At 49.6% G+C, this 26,163-nt stretch overlaps 1 protein-coding gene across 1 annotated transcript; it reads left to right on the top strand.

Annotated features, from left to right (window-relative positions):
- Positions 1 to 8,477: 8,477 nt before the first annotated feature.
- Positions 8,478 to 22,612, top strand: Atf3 (activating transcription factor 3). The gene is made up of 4 exons (XM_032915338.1): positions 8,478 to 8,706; positions 14,786 to 15,029; positions 19,907 to 20,014; positions 21,228 to 22,612. The coding sequence occupies exons 2-4, from the start codon at positions 14,790 to 14,792 to the stop codon at positions 21,423 to 21,425; spliced, it is 546 nt and encodes a 181-aa protein (XP_032771229.1). The 5' UTR covers positions 8,478 to 8,706; positions 14,786 to 14,789; the 3' UTR covers positions 21,426 to 22,612.
- Positions 22,613 to 26,163: the final 3,551 nt, after the last annotated feature.

Genomic DNA, 26,163 nt, shown 5'->3' with positions numbered 1-26,163 from the left:
CTAACTGGCTTCAAACTCCTTTTGTAGCCAAAGCTAGCAATGAACTCATCATCCTGCCTCAGTTTCCGGACTCAGTTTCCCGAGTACTTACAGGTACCGCCACACCCAGCAAAGAAAGTCTGTTTGTAATCTTTCCGTTAACATGTATCAATCACACATAAAGACGGGCCTTGCTGACCGTTACTTAAAGTTCCACCTTTTCTTTTCTTTTCTTTCTTTTTTTTTTTTTTTTTTTTTTTTTTTTTGGGGTTGGGGGACGGAATCCAGGGCCTTGTGCTTGCTAGGCAAGCGCTCTACCACTGAGCTAAATCCCCAACCCCAAATTTCCACCTTTTCAAACTGTCAGTTCTCCTGGTTCCTTGCTGGTCAATTGCATTGTCCATTCGTCACAACCATGACAATGGTTCTGCCAATCCTCAGGAAAACCCAGTGTCCAGCTTGGTAATTAAGAGTAAATTTCCCAAATCCCCATTCTGGTGACCCACTCTCCCTGACCTCCTTCTTGCTTTCTGTCACTCTGGTATCCCCAAGATGGTACCACTCAGAGGCTGTCCCTTGGTCTGTTCCCAAGGACTAGTGTCTTACCCTTAGCCTGCACAGTCCTCAGTCAGCTTTCTTTGCACACTTTGTATCTCTCGTCCGAGGCCGGGCATTTGATGCTCACATCTAAATCCCTGAATCCCCTTCTGTTCACATCGACAAGCACTGCAAAGTGACTCCTCCAAGATTCAGCTTTAATGATGGAATCCTGAACTGTAAAACAACAAGATCTCAATGAGGGGAGGGTCCACGTTGAATTTCAGAACATAGTGGAGCACTGCTTTGTGGGTAATTTTTATTTCATCAGAAGAGTGCACTGCAGTGGGCCCATTTTCCCCTTCTTCCTGGCCTTGAATCTTCACCTGTCCCACATGCAGCAGCTAGCTAGTATGCTAGCTACCCTGGGCTAGGATGTTTGTGCATCTTTGCTACTGGAAGACCCTATGATATCCCCTGCCTTTGACCCTGGGGACATAGTTCAGACTGATTATCAAATGCTTCTTGCTCTCTAATAGCCGGTCGCCAGCTCTACGTCCTTGGAACTTTCTTCAGCTCAGCCCCTGAGTCCTGTTCTCCACACTGGCCTCATGTCTTCACAAATCTTTGTTTCCCTTCATCGTCTGTGCAGATGTATTTGTGTGGAACTGGACAAGGAGCTGGGACTGGGCAGAGACAAGCCAGACACCCATGGGTTTTGTACACCTCTGTCTGGGACACCCTCTCTCCTCCTTTGCCTAAGAAGACGTTCATAGACCACTCATTTACCAATGCTTGCCAACTTCCCTAGATACAGTGTCTCCCCCCCCCCAACCCCCGGTCAGCCGGGATGGCTGAGGCTGTCACTACTTGTGGCCAAGCCTGTCTCCCCATGAGTGCTGTAGAGCTAGGATGTTTCACTGTGACTCTGAGCTCAGGCACAGTGCCAGAACACAGTAGGTGTTTACTAAAATACTGCCAGCCGCTGCCATTTTATATGCTAATTTGCCACCTGAAGATTTTAATCTCCTCAAGGTCAAGGAGTGTTTCTACCCTGTGAGCACACTGCTGAGAGCAGTGTCTGGCAATAGGACATGATTTGATGGATTGATTAATGAGTCTCAGCTCACGGGAGTGACTCAGTCCACCCTCAGCCACTCCGGTTTCAAGTACGAGCTCATCATCGGATGACTTCAGTTTGTCATATTTCGGGAAACAGAATAAAAGTCTAAAAAGCCCTGCTTAGCTTACTCAGTCAATAGCAGAGCTTATGTCTGTGGTTAAAGCAAATTAGGGAATAATGGCAAATTTGGCAAGGAGTTCAGTATCACAGAAGGCACAGGGAGCTGCTGGCACTTTCCAAGTGTGAATCTTCTGGAATTTCAGGAGTAAGATTTTTCCTGGTAAGGTCAGCAAGCATCTAGCACTCAGGAGGCTGGGGAAGAAGGACCTGTTTGAGGTAGACCACACAGTTTCGAGAAAATGAGCCCAGGAGAAGCTCTCTAGGATCCAGAGGGCAAGGATGCTCAGTAGAAGTCTTAAAGTCCACCAGACCTGTGTTGGACCCAACCACCAACAAGCAGTTTTCCTCAACCTTTCTGAGCTTCCGCTCCTCATCTATAAAACTGAGAAAATAGTACCAGCCCGACAGAATAAGTACGAAGATCGAAGAAGACACAGCATTGTTGAGAGTTCTTACTGTGTGCCTCGAAGGTAACGTGTTCTGAGTAAATAGCAATTGTGACACATACTGATTTTTTTAAAAAAAAAATATTTCTTTTTCGAGATGGAACTTTCCACTGGAGTCTGTAGACATTCCTGAGACTTTGGGGTCTATGAGACTAATGCACAAAGGGAGGAGAGAGAAGCTGGTGTGCCAATGCCTTCCTCTAATCCCCACACTCTAGAGGCAGAGGTAGGTGGATCCCTGTGGTTTTGAGGCCAGCTGGGGTTTCTGAGACTGGAACTGGCCTGGGCTTCTCTGTAACTCAGGCTGCCCTCAGCTTACAGTAGTTTCTTCCATTCCAGCCTTCTGAGTGTCGGGACTACAGCAATTACTCACCAAAGTAGCTTGCAAATATCATCTGAAGAAAAAAAAAACCAACCCAACAAACAAACAAACAAACAAACGAACGAACGAAAAGCAAGCAAATCTCCCCAGGGCTCTCCCGTCTGACTTCCAGGAGTGCATCCCAAGGCCAGAGTGTATTTGATATCTTCTTGTTGTCCTCAAACATCCTCATATGACTGACATTGCAATTCAGCACATCCACACCTGTGTGTGGTAAAACAGCGATTTAAGCACCTGCTGTACACAGCAGATGCCCCAGCTCGTCCTGCCTTTGCTCTGAGGCTCTGGTGTAGAGCCCCGTGCCTGTGTTTGGGACAGACGGAAGCAGATGCCTTCCAGAGTCCTTTTAGACCTGGTGTTGCGCAGTTGTGGAAACCAGTGCCACCTGACTCTGGCACTGGCTCCAGGTACAGACCGAGGAGGGGACAGCTAGTCTGGTTGTCATCCATGTCACTACGCTGGCATAGAGGTGCCAGGGCTACAGCATGGCTTAGCCACAGTGAGAATTCTGCAGGAAGGCGCAGGCAGAAGCAGTGCCTGTTGGTTCTGCCGGTTATCACTCTCTCATGCGGCAAACTCAGTTTCCTTTTCCATAGTATCAAGGGGTCTCAAAAGTACCGCTGGAAGGGTCAAAGGGCGTTCTCCATGGGAAAAGCACCTGCATGGGGTTTTCTTTAGATGTTAGCAAACAAGGAAGGACACACAGGTTGTCTCTGGCTCCTGGAATCCTTCTTTCTTCCAGCATGTGAAGACAGAACCAAGACCCTCTCCTAACTCCATTTAAGTAACGCAAGGGAAGCTGGCAGTTGGTGTCTTTTCCCATCAAAAAGACTAAAGTGTGTCTAGCATGTTAGCAAAATGTTGGTAGCACCCCAGATACTAAGGAAGAGTAACAACTGGGTTAAGTGGTACAACACCCATGAGCTCCCACAAACTATGGCAAGTCAGGGCATTGGTTCCCACTGGGAGGCAGGAGCAGACAGCATCAGGAGGATCGTATGTGGGCTTCTAAACACTGGAGGTGGCTGTCCGCTTATGGTGATAGTCCTTAGTATATTTTGTCATTTACATCTATGTCTACCTGTTCTATGAAACACTGGTATGTGTCCTCTGTCTTACAATAAAGTGGACATAATTTAAAGAAGAAGAAAAAACGAAGGTAATATATTATCCAGAGGGATAAGCAGAAGAACAGGCCCGAAGGTTGCAAGAATATAAAACCACAACTGTATCTTAAAATCATGTGTACAGTAAAAAAAAAATAAACCATAAAAATAACTCAAAATACCGACAGTGTTGGGATTATACGTATTTTTTTTTCTTTTGCCTTTCCCCTAATTCTCATAATGGTAAAAATTCTTGTAAGAGGCGTTTGCTTTTGTTTTAGAGACAGAATCTTGCTGTGCAGCCCAGGCTGGGCTCCAGCTGCTGTGCCTTCCAGGTGGCCTCAAACGTTCATGTTCTCATCTTCACTCCACAAGCATGTAGGACACGTCCAGCCAGATACCTGTCGGCGTGATTTTTTTTTAACCTATTTTCGACTCACCTCCATCATATCTTCTGATATTTATAGCAATGATTTGCGGGGAAATAGTGTTAAATAATCTCATTTTGTGGATTGACAAGCTAAGGTAGTACACTTATGACTTGCACAGCCATCCTGTTGCTGGAGGTCAAGCAGTGGGCAGGTCTCAGACCTAGGGCTTCTCAGACCTCATCTCAGATTTCTGGGGCCCTAGGATCTCCTCTCTGAAGGAGGGGACAGCTGCTACCTAGCTTTGGCCCTGTGGTCTATAGTGGATGTCTATATACAAGATGTCCTCAAAAGATCCAGTCCCTGCCTTGGGTAAGCCCCTCTGTGACTGGGTACCCACATGAGTTAATGTTTGGAAGTGTTGAGAGGGAAGCGGGGAAATAGAGGACAGGCTATGGTGTCCTAGAATCTGACTGACAACGCTTCTCAGCTGTAGTGTCCAGAGAAATGACTGCAAAATGGGTTAGTCACTGGCTCATACAACAGCTCTCCCCAGAGCGGCCTCTTTTGGCTCTAAGAAATCTACAGGGCAGTTGGGTGGTTTGGGAAAGAGAGTATCCATTTTAGGCCCCCCTCAGTCCAACTCAGGGTCCTCTACAACAATACAATGGAAACCCTGGGAAGAGGACCTGCCCTTCTCAAGATAACAAAGGCAGAACCAGAGGGGCACTGGAATCCCCAGCCCAGCCCAGGTTTGCCGCCAGCATCCGGCACCTAGAAACCCAGCGTCTGATTAGTTGCTGTGGATGGAGAACAAGGTTTAGTCCTGTTGCTTTTTTCTGGGAAGCCCACCTCATGACTGTCACTCTGGGTATTTCAAATTCTCAATGGTGAAGGGGACAGAGGCTATCCTAGAAAGCCTTCCTGATCTACAGTTCTAGACACCATTACTGAAGACTCCAACTGGGAGCCTCCTTTGTAAGTCTACTGTTGGTACACCCTTTTCAGTGTGGGAGAAGGCTTAAACCTGGGGATAAAACCAGAGGATGGAGCTAGGGGGCCATGGCCACTGAGTGCTGCATTCACAAACCAATCAAGGGTCTTCCTTACTTGAGTGTCCACTGTGTGCTGTTTTCTTTCCCTGAGGAGGTAAGGATGTACTTTTAGAGACTTACATTAGCAATTCTCACAATTGGCTTGGCCGAGAGCATGGATTCGGGAGAAATCCACCCAATTCTCTTTCCAAGGTCAAGACCTGTGCACAGAGAGGCGTCAGCTCAAGCTTCCCCGGAAGCCTTAACTGTTTCTAGAGTTCTCTGAGCAAATACAGCCTCGGAGTCTGAAGAACAGAGTCAAAGAGGCACAGGAATGTAGACAGGACGGCCCTCTGAATTGCAAAAACCTTTAAATATCTCTGAACTTTCTTTTTTCCTTTTTTGCTTTTGGCTCCCTGTAATGTTTTTGTGTTTAGTTTTGGTTGCCACGAGGGGACTGTTTTTAGCTGCCTGGTTCCTTCTCCTCCCCTTTTAATTTTCCCTCTTCCTTCGGTACATGCTTCAGCATGAAGTCTCCTGTTCTTATCTCACTCAGCAAAACAGACCAGCGCTGATCTGCAGGCGGGCTCCCCGGGCGGTTCATTCAAGTTTCTGCTTAACCCTCTTCGACTGGGGATTAACCCCTGAAATCCCGTTAACCAGGGGCTTCCTGCTCGGGCTGGACAGGCGTTCTTTTGCCTTTGTGTCGGGCAGCGATTTTGGGTGCTGGGAACTTTTCTTGCCCCTCTGCGTGGCGCTACCCGTGCGTATGGGCGACTGCGCACGCTGCACACTGGGGGCATTAAGTCAGGGTAAAGTGAGAGGCGAGGAGACTCAGATGTTGACAGATTCCTTTGGTCCAGACCTTGGGGCTCTTCCTTCCCGTTTTTTCCTCAGGCGCTTTATGATTCTCTTGGGAGCCTAGGGGACTGAGTGACTTTTGTTCGCCTAGGATAGGCGGTTCATCCAACCTATAGGGGGATGGGGGTGGGCGGACTTCTCCCGGGAGTCTTATCGCTTTTAGGGTTTCAGTAAGAGGGAGGGGAGGATGTCGGACTCGGAGCTCTGTAAACAACAGAGTTTCTATCTAGGTGCGACTTGGGGATTGAAAGCTAAAGATTAGAACAGCAGGGAGACGGGCGTGGGAGAGGGCACCATGGTCATGACCAGGTGCCCACAAAGCTCTGCGGACTTCTGTCCACGTTACCCTTCACAGTTCTGAGGGAACTGATGGCCTTGCTGCTTAGGTTCTCAAGGCTGTCCACTTGAAGACAGGACCCACCTCCATAAATCTGGCTCGAGTATTAGCAGAACTCCGGTTTAATCCATAAAACAATAAGGATTTCTGTAGAGGTTCCCAGAGGCTTGGGGGCGGGGTTCGTGTGCCCCCCCCATTTCCCTGTTAGACAGGATAGTGGTGTTTATTTATTTACTCCAGGGCAGCCTGTTAAAGAGATGGGGCAGGTACGAGGAGATCCCAAACAACTTTCATTTCTAGGCACCTGGCATTCTTCGGGGTTGTGCCGACACGCCCCGAGTTTACCTGACCGCAGGTCGGCTGGAGGGCGGGCGGTGGAGGTGTGGAGCAGGGTGTGGGCGTGGGAGATGGAGGGTGGGGCCGGGAGAGCGTTACCAAGGCAAAAACCAAAGCAAAACATTTGCCTGGCGCTTCCCGCGCGACGCTACTGCAATCCCGTCAGATCCTGGCAGGATCAAAGGGAATCCCGGGGATGGACCCACCCCAGGCTTCCAGCGAGGACGAGGACAGAGAGATTCCGGGGGCCTGGATGGAGGGCAGGGGCCTGTGAAGGTCGAGAGTAGGCCTTGGACTGAAGGAACCCGGGTGCAGAGAACTTGATTTTGCCCGAAGTGTCCGTCTCTGGGTACGGCGTAATACCGTGTGCGACCTTTTCCGTAACAGTCCGGGTGGCAGGTGCTATGGGGCAGCAGCACGGAACAATTCTGCGTCTCACCCTAAACTACCACCCTGTGACCTTCTGATCGCCTTCCTCTCAAAGGCAGGTGTTAGCAGGTGCCTCTGCCTTTACACCTCGGCGTCCAGCCCGGTGTGCGCCTACGAACGCCTCCCAGGCAGGTGCGCGACTACTGGGCCGCAGCCGTGTGCACGTCTAACCCTTGATGAGCTATGGGGACCAGTCCGGGGTCTTGCGCTCAGCCCAGACCGTCGGAATCACTGGATCAGAATCGGGAAACTATTTTCGAGATTCAAACCCAGGTCTGCTGAGGTCTTGGCCTGAAATCAAGCCATACGCGCCCAGCCTTCCCAGCTACCAGATTAGGGAACAGAGGGCCCGGTGTTCCGGCGGTGCGTGCTCAGTCCCCGCCACCGGGTCCCTAGCACAGCCCTCTGTTCCTGCATACAGACACTCGAAACCTGGAGACGGTTTTTCTCTAAGTATTTCCCGACGTCCAGGCGGACCCCCACCCCCGCCCAGGCCGGGCGCGTAGAGATCAAAGCGTCCTCTTTCCCGGACTAGCTGAGCCGCCTTTTTCCCAGCCCCTTCTTATCCCTGCGCTAGGTGGCCTCTGATCTCTCCAAATCTTTCCCCTTTCTAAGCTCTTGCTTTCGCAGAGAATTCCCTGTTCATTTAAAACGTTTTGTTGGTGTTATTAAAAACAAAAACCGAGCTGACAGCGTCCGGTCACTGACACCTCGGGTTCCTAGCGGGTTCTGGGGCCCCTGCGTGTGCGCGGCCGCGGCGTGGGAGCACGAGGCCGCCGAATATCCACGTTAACCCACAGCTGTGAGCGGGGGCCCGCGGCAGCGGAGGTCACAGGGGCGGGTAACCGTGTGGATTCACCGGAGTGTAACTTTGGGTACCTCCTTTACGCGGGAGATCGTCTCCGCTACCCCTTCCCCGCCTCCTCTTTAGGCTAGGCCGCTGGCCAGAGAAGGCGCCTTTTCCTGAAGTTTTAGAAAAATGACCACGCATTTTAGAGAAAGGTCGTGCCCGCTTCCCAGCCTCACCTAGTCTGGGCCACTGCCAGGACCCGCCTCCCAGCACCCCTCCCCCACCCCCACCCCAACCTAGCGGAGGGAGAGATGCCAGGGCGGTGGAGTCATGCCGCTGGCTTGGGCACCATTGGCTCATGCCTGGAACACGCAGCGGCGAATACGCACATCTGGCGGTGCGCCCGGGCGGCTCCCGGCCTGATATGGAGATAGAGGGCGGGCGGGTGTGTGTGTCCCGGGCGTGCGAGGCGCGTAGGACGCGCTGTGACCGCCCCTTCTCGCACTTGCATCACCAAGTCCGCGGTCTCCACCCACCTTTTGCCCCGCCCTCGTCCCTCCTTCACCCCTCCTCTGGCCAGTTCTCCCTGGAAGCTATTAATAGCATTACGTCAGCCTGGGATTGGTAACCAGGAGTTAAGCGGGCTCCCTGCCAGCGCGAGGGCTTTAAAAGGGGTGATGCAACGCGCTCCCAGTCACAGTCTCACTCAGCGAGACGCGCGGTGCACGGTGCTTCCCCGGCGGAGCCGACCGGCCAACCCGCGCTCCGGCAGAGTCCTTGGCGCTCGCCTGCCGGCGGGACAGACCGCCCGCCTCTAGCCGCTCTCTGGACCCTGGCCGCCCCGAGCGAAGACTGGAGGTGAGCATTAGAACCACGCCGAGGAGCGCTGCCCTCCCCACCCTAAGTTCCCCTCTGGTGACCATCCCCGGGACCCTTGCGCCACTGGGGACCCGAGCCCTAGTTTCCGCACCACAGTCGCTCGGCTGAGCTGTCGCTCGCTTCGCCGCCGCCGCTCCCGGCTGGGGAAAAGTTTCTGGTAAAGTGAAAGAACGAACTTTCTCTTTTGACTTGAGGCGTGAAAGATGCCCTGGGAGGAGATCGCGCGCTCTCAGCTCGCAACTAGGAGAGGTCCTCTGGGTGGTGGGTGCTGGTGCGCGGGGGTGACCCACACTCTGGGGGTCGCGGTCCACTCCTCCGTCCATCACTTTGTGTCCGGGCTCTGGAGTAGGAGTGGGTCCCTCCTGAGTCCGCGGAGAGGTGTGGTGGCCCCGGCTTGTGGAAGCGCTGCTCCCGGTACCGAGCTAAATGAATGGAGAAGGGACACTCGGTCGGAGGTCCGCACAGCCGCTGGAGGTCGCCTTGCGCTCCGCGGAGCAGAGCTCCGGGCCCCAGGATCTCGTAGAGGGCTGGGAGCGAAAGTGAGTAGGGATAAGTTTGGAGGCGGCGAGCGCTGGTGTGGCGCTGTCCCGGGGCTGAAGGCAGAGAGGTCTCCGCACCCGCGGTCGGCTGGGCTTGAGACGTCACTTCCAGCCTCATTCGCTGTTGTGAATTGCTGTGCTCTGGCTGACTTTTAACTGGTCCTTGGATTTCTTGGTGTATTCGAAGTGAACCGAAGAAATCGGATCAAGCGGGTGGAGGGACCAGGGTGTGGGACCACTTGTACTTGTTGGAGGGAGGGGTCCGGGAGGGGTTGTCTTGTGACAGGGTCTCACTCTGTAATCCAGACTGCCCGTAAACTCCGGGCAATCCTCCTGCCTCAGCATCCCAAGTGCTGAAATTACAGGCCACTATGCCTTACACCTCTCTGCCTGTGTGGGAGCCTGAGCTGTGTGGTTCAGATAGCCAGGTTTTGACAGATTTGTTTCTAGAGTGAAATAATTGAAATAAAAGGAGTCGGGGTGGGGGGAATGCTGAGTGAGGGGCTCCCCACCCAGCTCTCCTAACGGGTCTCTGAGACAGGGCAGGAATGGGGGCTTCTCCTGCATCTCTGTCTCCTAACTCTCTCCCATTGGGTTGCTTCCCTGCTCCCACCCCATTCTCATTCCCAACTCCCATTTCTGTGTTTTCCTCCTAGCCGTTTTATTTTCCTTGATTTCATCATGCAGCTCACGGGCTTTCTTATAAACTAAAGGAGTTGCCAAGTCCAATAATTTAAAACGTTTATTCTCCCCTCCCCTGGTTCCACTTTTTTGAGACAAGGTCTCCCCGTGTAACCTGGTCTTACTTTAAGCTTACGGAGATCTTCCAGCTCCAGTCCCCAAGTGCTGAGAAGAAGAGAGCACATGTTTTGCATGTTGCGTTTACTGTGGGATAGTGTTACCACACACAGGCTCTTGCTTGGGGGTGGGGCTGGGGCTGGGGTGGGGGTTGCTGTTGCTTCTATCTGGAGGGTTCAGAGGCTGCTGACCAGGTGCCCAGAGTGAAGAAGACATCGCCCAGCACCTGTGGCTATCTAAATCCCTTCTCAGGCACACCCGTTTCTTGTAGCCATTCTGTCAGAGCCTCTTCTATGACGGGGTTGAGGGTGTGTGTGTGCAGGACTCTTCAGCCCATAGTTGCCTACCTGGCTGGCAGCTCTGTCCATGATTGCTTACTTGGTTGATCTGTTGAACTGCTGGGTCCTTGTGGTAGTGCAAATCGAGCAAGGGGTGGGTGTGAGCAGCTTGGCTGGACCGGACCACGCCCATCTCTGTGAGTTTAGACAAGTGCTACCCCTTCCAGGACCTCAGTTTACTCAATGACAAAATGGGGATTTGATCCAGATAATTCTATGTTCCAGGAGTCTGTGATTCCTTAAGGAACTGGCAACCGGGGGTTCCCCATCACAGGAGGAGGGACATAGTCAGGAAGCCACAGAAACTTCAGGAGAGAAATGGTTTCCTATGTGAGAACTCTCAGTCTCTGTCAATCCAACTATAGTGGAGGAGTGCTGATGTCAGCAAATGGGGTGTAATTAGCCCTGTGTCTTGGGAACTCAGGGGTCAACCACCGGCTTGAAATTCTTGATGGTTCCAGTCAATTCCTGATCAATAGAATTAAACTGAACTGAATTTAATCAGGTTCCCTGAGGGGCTGGGGGGAGGTGGAGTCAGAATGGACATGTGAATACTGATTTTCTTATGTTTGTGCATGTGATGTGTTGTCCCACCCCCCCACACACACACAACGCTGGGAGGGAATTGGCAACCTTGATCACAATTTTCAGATAGGAACTAAGGTCAGAAAGCATCTGGCTCGTAAATGGATGCTCAACTAGTGGGGACCAGAGATAGAACTGGAGAATACTGTCTCGTCCCACCCTGAAGCAGCCTCTGCCTCCAGCCTTCAAACAGGAAAAAGAACAGGATGTGGAGTTAGGAAGGCAGCTACTGATTCCCCAGTACTACAGGACGGTTTGCAGACAGCTGGGTGGAAGGAAGTGGAAATCAAAAGTGAAAATTCAGAGCCATCATAAGCTACTTGGAGATAAAAATCTAGGAGCTGAATTTCCAGCTAAATAAGGGAAGTTTCATTTTCTTGAAAATGACGAAATTGCCAACCGTATGTGACATAATTTCTGATTGGAAGTGATGAAACAGAAGTGGAATCTGGAAGCAAATCTAGAAGAGAGTTTTATGATCGGTGCAGAAAGTTAATTCAGCTCATCCCCAAACCCCCAAACACTCCCTTTTCTGCGGCCTCAGCTTCTGGAATCAAGCTGAAGTTTTAAACTTTCTTTCCCTGGAGGGACACAGCCTGACTTCTAGTCTGACTCTCTGGAGACCTCTGTGCAAGACAAACCAGGAAGGACAAGAGCCCAGATCTTGCAGAGTGTGCCCCACGATGATGGGAAAGGTTTTCTTAATGGCTTTTACAATGCAATTGTGTCCCCAAGTGAGCCCCACCCCCCCAGCTTTTCACAAAAACATTCCATACCACCGACATTCCTCAGTTTCTTCCTGACTTTACACTAGGAATGTTATTGGGGGAAGTCCGAAACAGCAGACTTTAACCTCAAAGGGCTCGTTAATAAACATAATTGGGTGGCTAAAAGGGACCTGCTCAACTGCTATGGCTCAAACCAGTTAAGTATAGATGAACTATTCAGTCCTACAGATTGGACGGCCAGGCCAGTGGCAGCTCTGATTTGTTTTCCAGTAAAATGGGGAAGGAGAGTGTGTATATGGGAGGACGCTGAGCCCCGACTTCAGAAGTCAAAGAAACAGCATCCCTCAGCCACAAGGTTAAGAGACGTTCAGTCCTTGCTCCCGTCTGGGAGAGCATTGAATATACATTTCTCCAGTTCTTTTGACTCTGCAATCACTAGCCTGGAATTTCTGCCTCCACCGGGGGCGTTAATCTCCAGGGGAAAGCAATCCTGAGGAAGGGCTCCTAACATCAAAGAAGGTGAGCAGACCCCAGGGAGTCTCCGAGGGAGAGCAGCCATCCTTCCGTGGGAGTTCCTGGGAGACCCAGTGTAGTTCCTGCTCTAGGCATTTCAAGGCATTTCTTGTATTATTTCCCAAGCTGCTCACCACTTTTGGGGAATTAGGGAACTCATTACCAGCCGTCCTTTGCAGAGGAGAAAGCCACTGGGGTACTGTCACAACACATAACTGAGTGGTCCTCAAACCTCGATTTAAAAAAATAGAGTCTGGTGTGGAGATTTCATGGATAAAATGGCTCGTTTAAACTTAGCTCTCTTCTGGGTGTAGGCAGTAGCTGAGTGTGGACCTGATACTACAGAGCAGAGCTCAGAGTTCCCTGGGAGTCTTTGCTCCCCGCCACTGTTTCTGCTTTAGATCCCCCACCTGCTCTTCCTCACCCCCTACTTTTGCTCTGTTTTTGTTTGTTTGTTTTGTTCAAGAAAGTATTAACGTTTGGGTTTGCTGTGTATAAATAAAGGCTATGAGTTCTGAAACCACGCAAAACAAATCCCAGTGCCCCGTACTATATCCCACGATAATGTGATCTGTCTAAATCTCAGTTAATTCCTGTCTAAAATGAAGCTAGCTTTTACAATACTAGCTATTAAAACTCACAAGCCTCAAGGGAAACAAGGTAGATAGATTTCTCCTTAAATGTTAGAGATTTGCCAAAAGACTCCCTGCCCTCTGGGACTTGGCCGATGACCGGTATAGCCGGTCCTGCTTCAGGAAGAAGCCGGTGGGGGTCACTGGGACAGCAAGCCCACACCTGAGATAGGCACCAGAACATTCTTCTAGATCCCTTGGTTCTCCCCGGTCGCCCCTGTGTGTTCGCCGACCTGAAGAGGGATGAGGCGTTTGCTGTAGCCGCCTCAGCTCCACTCTGTATGCAGTTGTCTAACTGGTCAACAGGCTTCGTGCGCCAGTGGTTTGCTGCCTTTTTCAGCCAATTTCCATATGGTGACTGAGTCCCACAGGGCCACATTACCTGCTCCTTCATGACCAGGGCCATCCTAGGTCCCCCTCTGCCCATGTCCCAAGCCTCGCTCCTTGTACCTCAGAGCTAAACAACACCCTTATAAATCCAGAACGTTGGCTCCTGGCTTTCGCCTGCCGAGGTCCTTTGCTTTGCCAGCCTTCTCGTTAAGAAGGGCTCCGTGTTCCTGCATGACCTGAGTTACCACCGTCACCACTCCCTGCCAAGGACTGGGGCAAAGTAACACACCCCACTCCTCTTACCTTCTTCATTCCCAGTGGTGGACTCAGCTTCCTCCAGGAGAAAGCTCTGTCATGAAGTTGTTGAATTCAAGGCCCCAGCTTCTGTCTGCGTTCAGGAGTCTTCCCATTTCTTTTTGAAAAGGAGACTGAACATGGGATCAGAGAAGGCGCTGGTCTTGGTTTTTTAATGCTTTTTTCTTTTAGGACTGAGGCCACATTTGCATATTCTGTCTCCCAGCCACAGAAGATCCCTAGAAGACAATCCCCCTGTTGTTGAGTCTCTGAGCTGTGTGTTTTTTTGTTTTTTTTTTTTAGTATTTTATTTATTTTTATTTTTTTATTTTATATATATATATATATATATATATAAATAAAGGTGTTTTCATCTTACAGATGAAGCACAAGTTTATTTCCCCAACCCCGTATTTTATTTATTTAATGTATATGAGTACACTGTAGTTGTCTTCAGATACACCAGAATCCATCGGGTGGTTGTAAGCCACCATGTGGTTGCTGGGATTTGAACTCAGGACCTCTGGAAGAGCAGTCAGTGCTTTTAACCACTGAGCCATCTCTCCAGCCCCCTGAGCTGTGTGTTTTAAGGATCTGTTTTACTCACAGTGAGGATAGCATAACATTTTTTTTTGATGGTCCACTGAATTTACTTAGCGTTGCTTGCACAGTGATGGGGTTAGTCATTGGCACATGGGTAACTTAACTACTGAAGAAGTGACTCCTTTAACCGGCAGGGTTCACTGCTAATAGCTCCTGGGTTAGGGTTGGGACCTCATGCCCTCCCTCCTCTGCAGGTCCTGTGCAGGTAACCAGAGCTGCTATGATTATGAGTTCATGAGAGGAACAGCTATGTCGTGTCCAGAGAATAACATTTCCCAGGGCTCTCCTATCCTCCTGTGTTTACCTCCTTGTAGCCCTGATGTTGTCCCCTGAGTGTGTGTAGGGGTGCTGTTTAGGATGGCACACTGAACAGCCACTTACTCTCAGCCAAGTTACCCCATAAACTGCTGTCTGTTGCAAAACGATGCTGACCAAGGTTAAGGGTACCGCCAATCTACAGGTCAGAGCATAGATATTTAGGAGACAGCTTGACAACACACCCATTTAGCAAAGCGACACTAATATGTTCTCCTGTAATATTTCCTGTAATTTCTCCAGTCATGGGCAAGGGGTGGTCACGAAATGGAAATAAACCAGAAGCCCCAGGGCTGATGGGACTTGTAGGCTGTATTTCGGAGTGGTCGGATCCCATGCCCCAGGACCCCTGACGCAGTTTGGGCTTAATTTTTTTCTTTCAGCAAAATGATGCTTCAACATCCAGGCCAGGTCTCTGCCTCAGAAGTCAGCGCGACCGCCATCGTCCCCTGCCTCTCACCTCCTGGGTCACTGGTGTTTGAGGATTTTGCTAACCTGACACCTTTTGTCAAGGAAGAGCTGAGATTCGCCATCCAGAACAAGCATCTTTGCCATCGGATGTCCTCTGCACTGGAGTCAGTCACCATCAACAACAGACCTCTGGAGATGTCAGTCACCAAGTCTGAGGTGGGTTCTGCTATCACGTGACCATTCCTTCAGCACATGCTTATCACACACTCTCCACATTCCAGCACATTCAGGAGGCTTAGCCTTGGGGATAAGAATCAACCAAAGCTCTGCCCTCTGGGAGCTTAAAGTTTATTGTCTAAAGATAATGGAGTAAAGCCTAGAATTCATGCATAAGCAGGTATAGCACGCACCTGTGTGTGTGCACGTGTGCGTGTGCGTGTGTGTGTGTGTGTACATGTGTGTGTGCATGTGTGTGTGTGTGCATGTGTGCATGTGTGCATGTGCATGTGTGCCTGTGTGCGTGCATTTACGTGTGTGTGTGTGTGCATGTGTGTGCATGTGTGCATGTGTGTGTGTGCATGTGTGCATGTGTGCATGTGTGTGTGTGTGCATGTGTGTGTGTGCATGTGTGCATGTGTGCATGTGTGCGTGTGCATGTGTGCCTGTGTGTGTGCGTGTACGTGTGTGTGTGTGTGTGTGTGTGTGTGTGTGTGACAAGAAGCTGAAACAGGAAGGTCAAGAGAGTGATGAGTTTGAGGGCAATCTGAGGTACATAACAAGACTCTCTTTAAAAAAGAGAGAGAGAAAAAGCTGGTAAATAAATAGCTTGAGAAGCAGGTAGAGAGACTCAGCAGTTAACAGCACTTGCTGCTCCTGCAAAGGACACAGGTTCAATTCCCAGTACCCACGTGGTGGCTCACAACTATCTGTACCTCCAGTTTCAGGGAATCCAACATCTTCTCCAGGCAACTGCATAAACATGTCACAAGCGCATACATGCAGGCCGACACTCATGCGTGCAGAATAAAAACTAAGTCTCGTTTAAAACAACAAAAGGGAGACAGAAGCAGGCAACCGCACAAATGCAGACGTATAGGCTCGTGCGCATACAATAAAACTCCGTTTTTAAAGAGGAGGAAAGGGTTCTGAGATTAGCTAGGGGTGAAATTTTCATTTTAGATTAGGAGACCAAGGAAAGCTTCCCTGGTCATGGCCTATTAGCTAAGACTTGAGGAGAGGGAGTTGTGTGGGAGACTCCCTTTAGGAGGAGAATGTGAATTGGGGCAGGTCACACAGAAGCTGCTGCATTGAGGGTAGAAGTCACTGGAAGGCTTTTGGACAGAGAACTAGTTGATCTGACACATGTTTATGGGATTCCCTGAACACCGTCTTGAGAGGCTACTAAATGAGTAAACCGGAGACGTATGCACAGAAATGAAACTGAGACCAAGCACTTACACAGGGGAAGCCAGGTAGGCTATGCTAGGTGTCTGGCTTCTGGGTGTGAATCTAGGGCAAGGCTGCCTGACCTATGACTATGTCTGTGTCTAGTCCATTTGCTATATGACTTGGTACTGTAGAAGGACATGTGGGACAAAAGCAGAACCTGTGTCCTTGGACGATGTCAAACAGGCAGGCACCAGATATGAGCTGGGAGTCCTGGGCCAGAGATCCAGGGCTGGAAAACATCTGACTATGGATGGTGCTTGAAGCTGTGAGTTTGGTGAAGCCACCGTCTGTGCAGAGACTTTCTAAAGAAGCGAGGAATATGGTGGCGATTTTCATCACCCAATGATTCCAAGGACCAGGAGGTTAGCCCTAACCTTCCTGGCAACAATGCTCACAGATTTGGTACACCATGTGTTTGCTCTGGGTTCACATATGCTCACACACATGCACTGTTCTGCGTTGAGAAAACTTTCCATAAGACACCTGGAGTAACAGACATGGTTACTGAGTGGTGGTTGCTGGTAACTATGGTTACTGAGTGTCAGTTGCTTGTAACTATGTTGTCTCAAGAGCATCAGAGGTGAACATTTGTAACTTTGCTAGCCTTTCCTGGTCAGGGTTATTTTAAGTTTACTTAATGGGTATGATTGCAGCCGTGGGGCAAGGAGTACAACTAGCTCAAAAGATGTGAGTTTGAAAGGAACTTGAGGACTGGGGTTGCTGGTCAGTGGTAGTGTGTAAGACCTTGCATTTCATTTCTAACATTGGGGGTAAAAAGAGATTGGTCAATGGGACTGACATTTGCGGAAGATCTGAGGGGAACCCTGCTCATAGCATTTGGCAGATGAGGATGGACTATTTATGATGCCGTTGCCATGGATGCCGTTAGGGGCATTAGCTGTGATTCCAGCTAGCTCAGAGGAGGTCAGAGAGGGTACCACTAAACAGTCGTGGGTATCAAGTCCAATACTGGAGAGTGTAGGTTAGAGCCTGGGACATTCTGGGAGATATTTTTTTCTTCTATGATATAGTTTGAAATAAGATACAGTAGTAGGGAAAGATGGGGAAGAGAGGTTAGATAGACAGGTGGGTGGACTGGGAAGGGCAGTTGGGGGTCTCTAGAGGGAGAAGAGTGGACAGGTGATGTTCCTAGGCTATTTCTGAATCTAGGGGACAGGGTGTATTTATAAAATATTCTTTGTCCAGTTCTGAATACAGGGAACAATTTTTTGTTTGCTTTTTGTTTTGGTTTTCAAGATAGGGTTTCTCAGTGTAGCATTGGTTGTCCTGGAATTCACCCTGTAGACCAAACTGGCCTTGAACTTATAGAGATCTGCCTATCTCTGCCTCCCAAATGCTGGGATAAATGGCATGCACCACCGTCTGGCTCACGAGGGTCAATTTGAATATCAAAACACTACTTCAAAATCCAAATAATTTTTAAAGTAGAAACAATTTCAATTTCCCACATTACCAGTGTAATTCTTTTTTTTTTAACTTGTTCTTTGATTTTTCATGATTCAGTCTTTGTTTTAATTTTTTTTTAATTTTATGTGTGTGAGTGTTTTGTCTGCATGGATGTCTGTGCACTGTGTGCGTGTCTGCTGCCCGCAGAGGCCAGAAGAGGGTTTTGGATCCCCTGGAACTAGACTTACACTTGGGAGCTACCATGTGTGTGCTGGGAACTAAACCCAAGTTCTTCACAAGAGCAGCAAATGCTCTTAACCACTGAGCCCTGTTTGTGTGAGTGTGTCTCTGTATATATGTGTGTCTGTGTGTGTGTGTGTATCTCTGTGTGTATCTGTGTCTCTGTATGTCTTTATATGTATCTCTGTGTGTGTCTGTGTCATATCTGTGTGTCTGTATCTGTGTCTGTATGTGTGTGTGTCTGTGTATCTCTGTATGTGTTTGTGTCTATGTGTGTCTATGTCTCTCTCTCTCTCTCTCTCTCTGTGTGTGTGTGTGTGTGTGTGTGTGTGTGTATGATTTTTATATTTTTCTGGGACTGTGGCCCTGAGGCATGAAGGATAGAAATTCAGGGTTAGATTCCTTGGGCTTTGCCTCTCTAGATTGTAAGACCTCCATCTCAGTCCATTGTGTCTTCTGATTCAAAAGCATGGGAAAAGGTCAGGAGTGGGTCAGTCATGGCATCCCAAAGCTGGCAGGGTCTGACACTGGGCAGACCTCAGGAAGGTTCATCCCAGATGTACTTTAGCAGAGTACATGGCTGGGTGAGCTCACTGCACATTGGTCCATAGACGGTCAGGATCAGAGTGAGCATCCATGGAGGAGCATAGTCCCCAAAGTTGAACATGGCTCTGTCCTCTGAGTGCCCCAGACTTCTGTGACTCAGGAGGCGGCACAGGAAATCAGTATGATGTGTTGGCTGAATCAACGGGTGGTTCAGGACTCTACCCACCAGTAGCATCCAGCTGTGGGCTTATTCATACCATTTGCTACTATTAATGTTCTCAAGTCCCTCTTCTCCAGGAGCTCACTGGCCTCATGGGAAGGGCGTACCATGATGTTCCTGGTAAAAACACAGATGTCATTTTTCTGTAACTGTGGTCAAATGGTTGACAGAAGCCACTGGAAGAGGTTTGTTTTAGCTCACACAGTTGAGGAGATACAATCCATCCTGCAGGGAAGACAGAGCAGCCAGAGCGGCTCCATGCCCAGTGGTGAGGGCTGGTGCTCAGTGGTGAGGGCTTATGTCAGTGGTGAGGGCTTGTGTCCAGTGGTGAGGGCTTGTGTCCAGTGGTGAGGGCTTGTGCTCAGTGGTGAGGGCTTGTGTCAGTGGTGAGGGCTTGTGTCCAGTGGTGAGGACTGGTGCTTGATGGAGGGCTTGTGTCCAGTGGTGAGGGTTTGTGCTCAGTGGTGAGGGCTTGTGTCCAGTGGTGAGGGCTGGTGCTCAGTGGTGAGAGCTGGTGCTCAGGTAAGGGCTTATGCCCGGTGGTGAAGGCCTGTATACATCTTTTTAGCTCAAGAAGCAAAGCTCAGATAGAGGTAGGCTTGGAGTTCAAACCCTCCAACACCCATTTTATGCCACAATCCACCCTTGTCAGTCATGTTTCCCACCCCAAAGGTTCCACAACCTCCTCAAACAACACCGCTCTCAGGAGAGTGTGGCTAAGGGGCAATGTGGTCATTTCTGATTCTAGCTTCGGTGGTTAATTAATTCAGTGGTTATTAATTTAAAATTCAAATTCTTGTTTCAAAGTGCAAATGCATTTTAAAGGCAGGTCTTGTGTCTTTAAAGCAGACTTTAATTTACTAATTTCAAATATAATTCCATTTTACTGAACAGGACTTAGATTTTGTTACTCACATGTGTGCATGCACATGCGTGTGAAGGGAGTTCATACAAAACCCTAAGGCCCGAGGCTGGAGAGATGGCGCCGTGGTTAAGAGCACTTCCCGCTCTTCCAGGGGACTGGAGCTCCCAGCATGTGCAATGGGTGGTTCACAGCAGCTGCTGACGATCCAACACTGTCTTCTGGTCTCTGAAATCACCATGAATGCACGTGGCAGATATATACACAGACAGCAGATATACAGACACACAAGACCCCACAGCACACAAGACCCCACAGCCTTGGTATTTGGTCATGGTCGCTTAAATGTGTGCCTTTCGGATTTTATAGGTGGCCCCCGAAGAAGATGAGAGGAAAAGGAGGCGGCGGGAAAGAAACAAAATTGCTGCTGCCAAGTGTCGAAACAAGAAAAAAGAGAAGACAGAGTGCCTGCAGAAGGTGAGTCCCGCCTGGCCCAGCCTCCCCTGAGGGGAGGGAAATGCCAGCTGTAGGCAGAGGGTAGAGCAAAGCTATTAGCATGGTGGAAGCCATTCTGGAGATGTATATGTGTACACATACATACACACACATGTATAGGTATATGCATATGTGTATATATATCCATTTATATATACATATACATACACACACACACACACACACACACACACACACACACACACACACACACACACGGCCAGCAAACTGGCTCATGAGTAAAGGTCCTTGCAATGCATATGTGGCACCCTAGTTTGACACCCAGAACCCGCTGTGGAAGGAGAGAACTGGTTTCTAAACGTGACCTCTGACCTCCACATGCATGCTGTGACACAAATCCCCAGCAGTTTCTAGACTTGCGGGTCACACCAGCCTATTTAAAGAGACTTTACTCATCAGTTTTAACAAATACAAACTGCAAAGCCCTGCCACTGCCTTTGGCTCTCAGGAAAAGCTTGCATTAATCTCTTCAAGTTACGGTGCTGAAGTGGTGCTTACAGTGTTCCTCCCTGGATCTGAACCCTCCTCTCTACTCCATGATTATCCAGCACTGAGCACCCTGGGAGGCTGACACCCCACACCAAACACCAGGGGTACGGTATGGGTTCACAGGCAAGGCAAGCCACACAGCCTGGAAGTCTTTGCAGGGGCCATGTCTGCTCCCCCAAGTGTGTCAGGGCAGCTTCTCAAAGAGACGTAAAAGCCTGGGTTGTCTGCTTGCTACTTCAGGGTCAGTGAAAAAAAACTTGGGAAGCTTTGGTGTTTCTGAGAATACGTCTGTGGACACGGGAGTCTTGGTAAGATCAGAAATTCAAAGACAACTCCACACCACCCGTTTGGGTTCCTCGCTAGCTCCCACGATCCTGTGGGGCCCAGATGCCTTCCGCACGGGCAGTGAACTAGAGCAGCTCTCTCTGAGCCCTTGGTGCAGTTCCATCGAGCATGGGCGCCCGGCTCGGTAGTGCCCCTAAGCTTTCTTTCACATGTCTCCCAACTTCAGAGCCCTCTACAGGGTTCATACCACCTTCCACATAGTTTGGTCCTCCCATCCTTGTGGTAGGACGGTTCGGCTAGCAGGTCTCAGTCTGGGGAGCCCCAAGGATTCCAGGTGGCCCCCCACCTCCCTGCCCCTTGGCTCCCTCCATAATGCTGCTGTCTGTTGATCGTCCCTCAGGAGTCAGAGAAACTGGAGAGTGTGAATGCCGAACTGAAGGCCCAGATCGAGGAGCTGAAGAATGAGAAGCAGCATCTGATTTACATGCTCAACCTGCACCGGCCCACGTGTATCGTCCGGGCTCAGAACGGGCGGACGCCGGAAGACGAGAGGAACCTCTTTATCCAACAGATAAAAGAAGGAACATTGCAGAGCTAAGCAGAGGTGGCATGGGGGCAATTGGGGAGTCCTTACTGAATCCTCCTTTTCCACCCCAAACCCTGAAGCCATTGGAAAACTGGCTTCCTGTGCACTTCTAGAATCTCAGCAGCCGAGAGCTGTTGGGTCAGGAGGGCCTGCGGTGACTACTGCGTTGTCCCACTCTGTCCCCGAGTGAACCGTGGAGCAGGCAGGAGCATCCTTTGTCTCACCAGCTCCAGGATTTAGGCCTTACCATCCCGGCCATTCTCAGATGACCTAGCTGGCCCCAGGCTGGGGTCCCATGCAAAGCAGGATCGCACTAATGGGATGCAGGCAGAAGTGTCTACCTTGACAGGTGGGGTGGGACCACGTCCTCCACTGCGGCTGACAACATCCCTCCTAGGGAAGATGGAGTGAGAACATTCATCATTGAGGTTGTCCAATGGCCAGGGTATGCTTTCTAGAAACTATGCTGTTCTGTCCTAGACTGACTGTGCATAGGGCATTCGTTTCTGAGCCTGGTGTTGTGCTATTTAGATGTTTGTCTTGCACAACATTGGCGTGATTTTTTTCCGGGAGTTTCATCAGACCTGATTTCCGAGAGTTTGGGGGTCTGCCACTGTGGACAATATCCCCCAAAAGTGTTTGGGTGGCCATGTAAACTGGCTGATGACCAGCTGTGCTACTCTGTGCTGACCGAGGACTGATGCCTCCTTCCCCTGTACCCACTGCTGAGGAAGAACCCGGGCACAGCAGCTGTCCTTGGCTACAAACTGTTACAATGTCACAGAACGAAGGCACAAAGTCCGGCTTTCAAAGGGCGTAGGACTCCACACTCAGTGACAGGGCAGGAAGAGCCAAGGATTCTCCGTTTTCCCTTCCTTCCCACCAAAAACCACAGCCCGTGGAGACTGGTATTTGAAGCCAGGAGTGGGGCAAGGAAGGTGTCTGCACTGTGGGATGTTAACTGTGCTTTCGTCTTGAAGCTATTCTGAGATGCGGTCCAGAGTATTTCAGCTGGGAGGTCCCTCCCACTGGCCACCAGGGCTCTGGCCACTGTTAAAATTCTGATGTTTCTGTGAAATCCTCAGTGTTCAATCCGACTCAGTAGTATATTACAGTTTTCTGTAAGAGAGAACGTTACTTATTTATCCCAGTATTCCTAGCCTGTCAACGTAATAAAATATCAGAATGAGACCTGGTAAACCTTAGCGTGGCACTGGTTTCTGCTGAGTGTTGAAATGGTGATGATGCCTTTCTGTCATGGGGTGGTCAGCATTGAGTGTTTGGGGACGGATGGCTTCCTTCGTTCATGGGGAGACCACTAGGTAGGGCAGTTAGTAATTCATATTTTATGTGTATGGGTATTTTGTCTGCATGTATGTCTGTGTGCCACGTGCATGCAGTGCCTGGGGAGGCCAGAAGAGGAGGGCATTGGGTTCCCTGGAACTGGGGTTTCAGAGGGGTTGCAAGCTACCATGTAGTTGCTGGGAACGGAACCTAGATCTTCCCGGAGAGCACCAAGTACTGTTGTTAACTGCTGATCCATCTCACCACCTCCATTTATTTATTTATTTATTTATTTATTTATTTATTTATTTATTTGGTTCTTTTTTTCGGAGCTGGGGACTGAACCCAGGGCCTTGCGCTTCCTAGGCAAGCGCTCTACCACTGAGCTAAATCCCCAACCCCTCCATTTATTTGTATTTATAATCGTGTGTGTGTGTGTGTGTGTGTGTGTGTGTGTGTGTGTGTGTGTGTGTGGTGTACATGAATGCAGTTGCCCACAGAGACCAGAAGAGCTCTTAAGTACTGAGCCAGCTCTGCAGCCCAGGTGGGTGACTTCCCACTCCGTGCCTCTCATTGACAAACCCCGAAACAACACTACAGGTGTGTCCTTTAAGTCACCTGTTTGGCGCTAAGATAGATTTTCGTTTGCTTTGAGTCAGGTCTCAGTATGTAGCCCTAGGTGACCTGGAACAGAGTACACAGGCCAGACCGGTCTTCAACTCACAGGTCACTGATCTGCCTCCGGAATGCTGGTTCAAAGGGGCGCACCACCATGCCTGGCTTATGATAGAATTTTGATATAGAATCCAAACTGCTAAGTAGTTCAGCCGCCAGTTTCTCTGAACACAGAAATACACCTAAGACATGCACTTTTTTTTTAAAGATTTATTTATTTATTTATTTATTTATTTATTTTAAAGATTTTTTTTTTTTTTACTTATTTTATGTACAGCATTCTGCCTGCATATGTGACTGCAGGCCAGAAGAGGGCACCAGATCTCACTACAGATGGTTGTGAGCCACCATGTGGTTGCTGGGAATTGAACTCAGGACTCTGGAAGAGCAGTCAGTGCTCTTAACCACTGAGCCATCTCTCCAGCCCTAAAGATTTATTTATTATATAAGTACACTGTCGCTGTCTTCAGACACACCAGAAGAGGGCATAGGATCCCATTACAGAGGGTTGTGAGCCCCCGTGTGGTTGCTGGGAATTGAACTCAGGATCTCTGGAAGAGCAGTCAGTGCTCTTAATTTTGAGCCATCTCTCCAGCACCTTTCCTGGCTGCACCGGTTGCTTGGTCCCAGCTGGAGTCTCTTGAACTTCCCTTAAATGAGTTTCAGCTTGACTTGGACATGTTAACATCTGTTAGCATCTGTGCACCTCATAGCACATATGTATTTCAAATACCAAGGATGAAGAGGGTGGGGACAAAGAAGGCAAGAGAACAGTCTTGGACAAGATGGCGGGTGGGTAGGGTTGTTCCAAGAACGGTAATTCTAATTTTCTGGAATTTCCTGGCCCAGTGATTTCTCCCTTCCCCTCTCCCTTCCTTGAGACTTCTCCCTCACTTTGCAGTTCTGGGGATACACCTACCCCTCCCTTCCCTGGCAAACCACAGCCCTTGAGTGGAGGACTAGGGACGATATCTGAGTCAGTTCTTTATTTCTAGTCACATGAGTCCTGGAGAATCAACTTAGGCCAACAGGCTTGATGGCAAACACTGACTGGCCAGCTGAGCCAGCTTGCCGGCCCATGTGTCTGTTTATTTGAACCGTTATGTGATGCCTTTAAACCATCGTATGTCACAGACATGATTGTATGTCTGGCTGTTCCTAATCAGTAAAGAGCCACTCTTACTCTTTAGCCACTCTGTATCTTAATGGAGGGGAGGAACAAGCAAAACAACACAACATTGTCTTTATCCCTTGGTTGTGGGTAGAGGTTCTACTATGAAGCCAAGGCAGTTTGAAAACTGCCACGGAGGGCAGTGGGCTAGATAGGAGGCAGAGGGATGCTTCCGGTGATCTTTAAAAAGAACTGCATTGACGTGTGCCAGCCACCGGGCCTGTGACTCCTGCGCTTCAAGTTGAGGCAGGCAGGCTAGGTATCTGAGAGAGTAAACTTAAACAGGGCCATAGGAATTAGCACCCGGTTGGCCACATCTTCATCTCTTCAGCTGCCTCCTGCAGGGCATGGTGACATCTCACTGGCAAGGCCCCGGGAGCCACCCTTCTTCCTCTGCCTCTTGTGTTGTCCTGGGATCTGTCTGCTTCAGAGTAAAGATTTGAAAGGTTGAGACTCGGGGCTTGAATTCCACTGTCATCATTTCATATTCTGTCAAGAGGCAAATGCTTGTTTCCAATGTAGCCAGCTTATCACCACCACTACCACCATCACCACCACCATCACCACCATCACCATCATCACCATAACCACCACCACCATCACCACCACCACCATCACCATCACCACCATCACATCACCATCATCACCATAACCACCTCCACCATCATCACCATAACCACCTCCACCATCACCACCACCACCATCACCATCACCATCACCACCATCATCACCATAACCACCTCCACCATCATCACCATAACCACCTCCACCATCACCACCACCACCATCACCACCACCATCACCACCATCATCACCATAACCACCTCCACCATCATCACCATAACCACCTCCACCATCACCACCACCACCATCACCACCACCTTCACCACCATCACATCACCATCATCACTACCACCTCCACCACCACCATCACCACCACTACCACCTCCACAACCTCCACCACCACCACCACCACAGCGCTCACCCTAGAGCTTTAAAGGAGCCTTGGATCACTTGCTACTCTAACCTGTCTGAGCAGCTCTTCTGGGTCAGGGGCTGCTGTCTTTGGATCTGGGTCTGCCTGAAGGAAGGCCAGGTTTACACACCAAGCCTTCTTCCGGGTTCTCGTGGCTCTTAACTCCAGAAACTTCCAGCCTCACTACAAATTGGTCTTGGGATCAGACTAGGTGGTGTGTGCCTAGTGGATCTCTGGTCAAGGTCAGCTAGTCTACGTTGTGATTTCCAAGCCAGCCAGGGTCACACAGTGTGATCCTGTCACACAAATATAGAACTAAAATAAGTGTGCTTGCGAAGAAATTCACACTGAGCTGCAAAACTTATTGAGGCTGATTGGATGTTTGTAAGAGCTAACATTCATCTCCTGGGACAACATGCTCAACATTGCGTGTATCACATCATGTATGTAGTGTTCTGTCATTGTAACAATACCTCAGATAAACAAAAAGAAACTGGGCTGCCGAGAGCCTCAGGGAGTAAAGGCTTTTGCTGCCAAGTCTGACCGGAGTTCAGTCCCACACAATGAAAGGAGAGACTCAACTCTCACAAGTTATCCTCTGATCACATGTGTACTGTGGCATGTACATGCACCCAGCACACACA

The sequence above is a fragment of the Rattus rattus genome, chromosome 10, assembly GCF_011064425.1.
Source record: "Rattus rattus isolate New Zealand chromosome 10, Rrattus_CSIRO_v1, whole genome shotgun sequence".
In the NCBI taxonomy this organism is placed as follows: domain Eukaryota; kingdom Metazoa; phylum Chordata; class Mammalia; order Rodentia; family Muridae; genus Rattus; species Rattus rattus.
This window is presented reverse-complemented; position numbering and strand designations above follow the sequence as displayed.

Coding starts and splice junctions, on each gene's coding strand:
- Atf3 (XM_032915338.1), top strand. CDS start 14,790: ATGATGCTTCAACATCCAGGCCAGGTCTCTGCCTCAGAAGTCAGCGCG. Junction 15,030..19,906: donor TGTCAGTCACCAAGTCTGAG/GTGGGTTCTGCT, acceptor CGGATTTTATAG/GTGGCCCCCGAAGAAGATGA. Junction 20,015..21,227: donor AGACAGAGTGCCTGCAGAAG/GTGAGTCCCGCC, acceptor ATCGTCCCTCAG/GAGTCAGAGAAACTGGAGAG.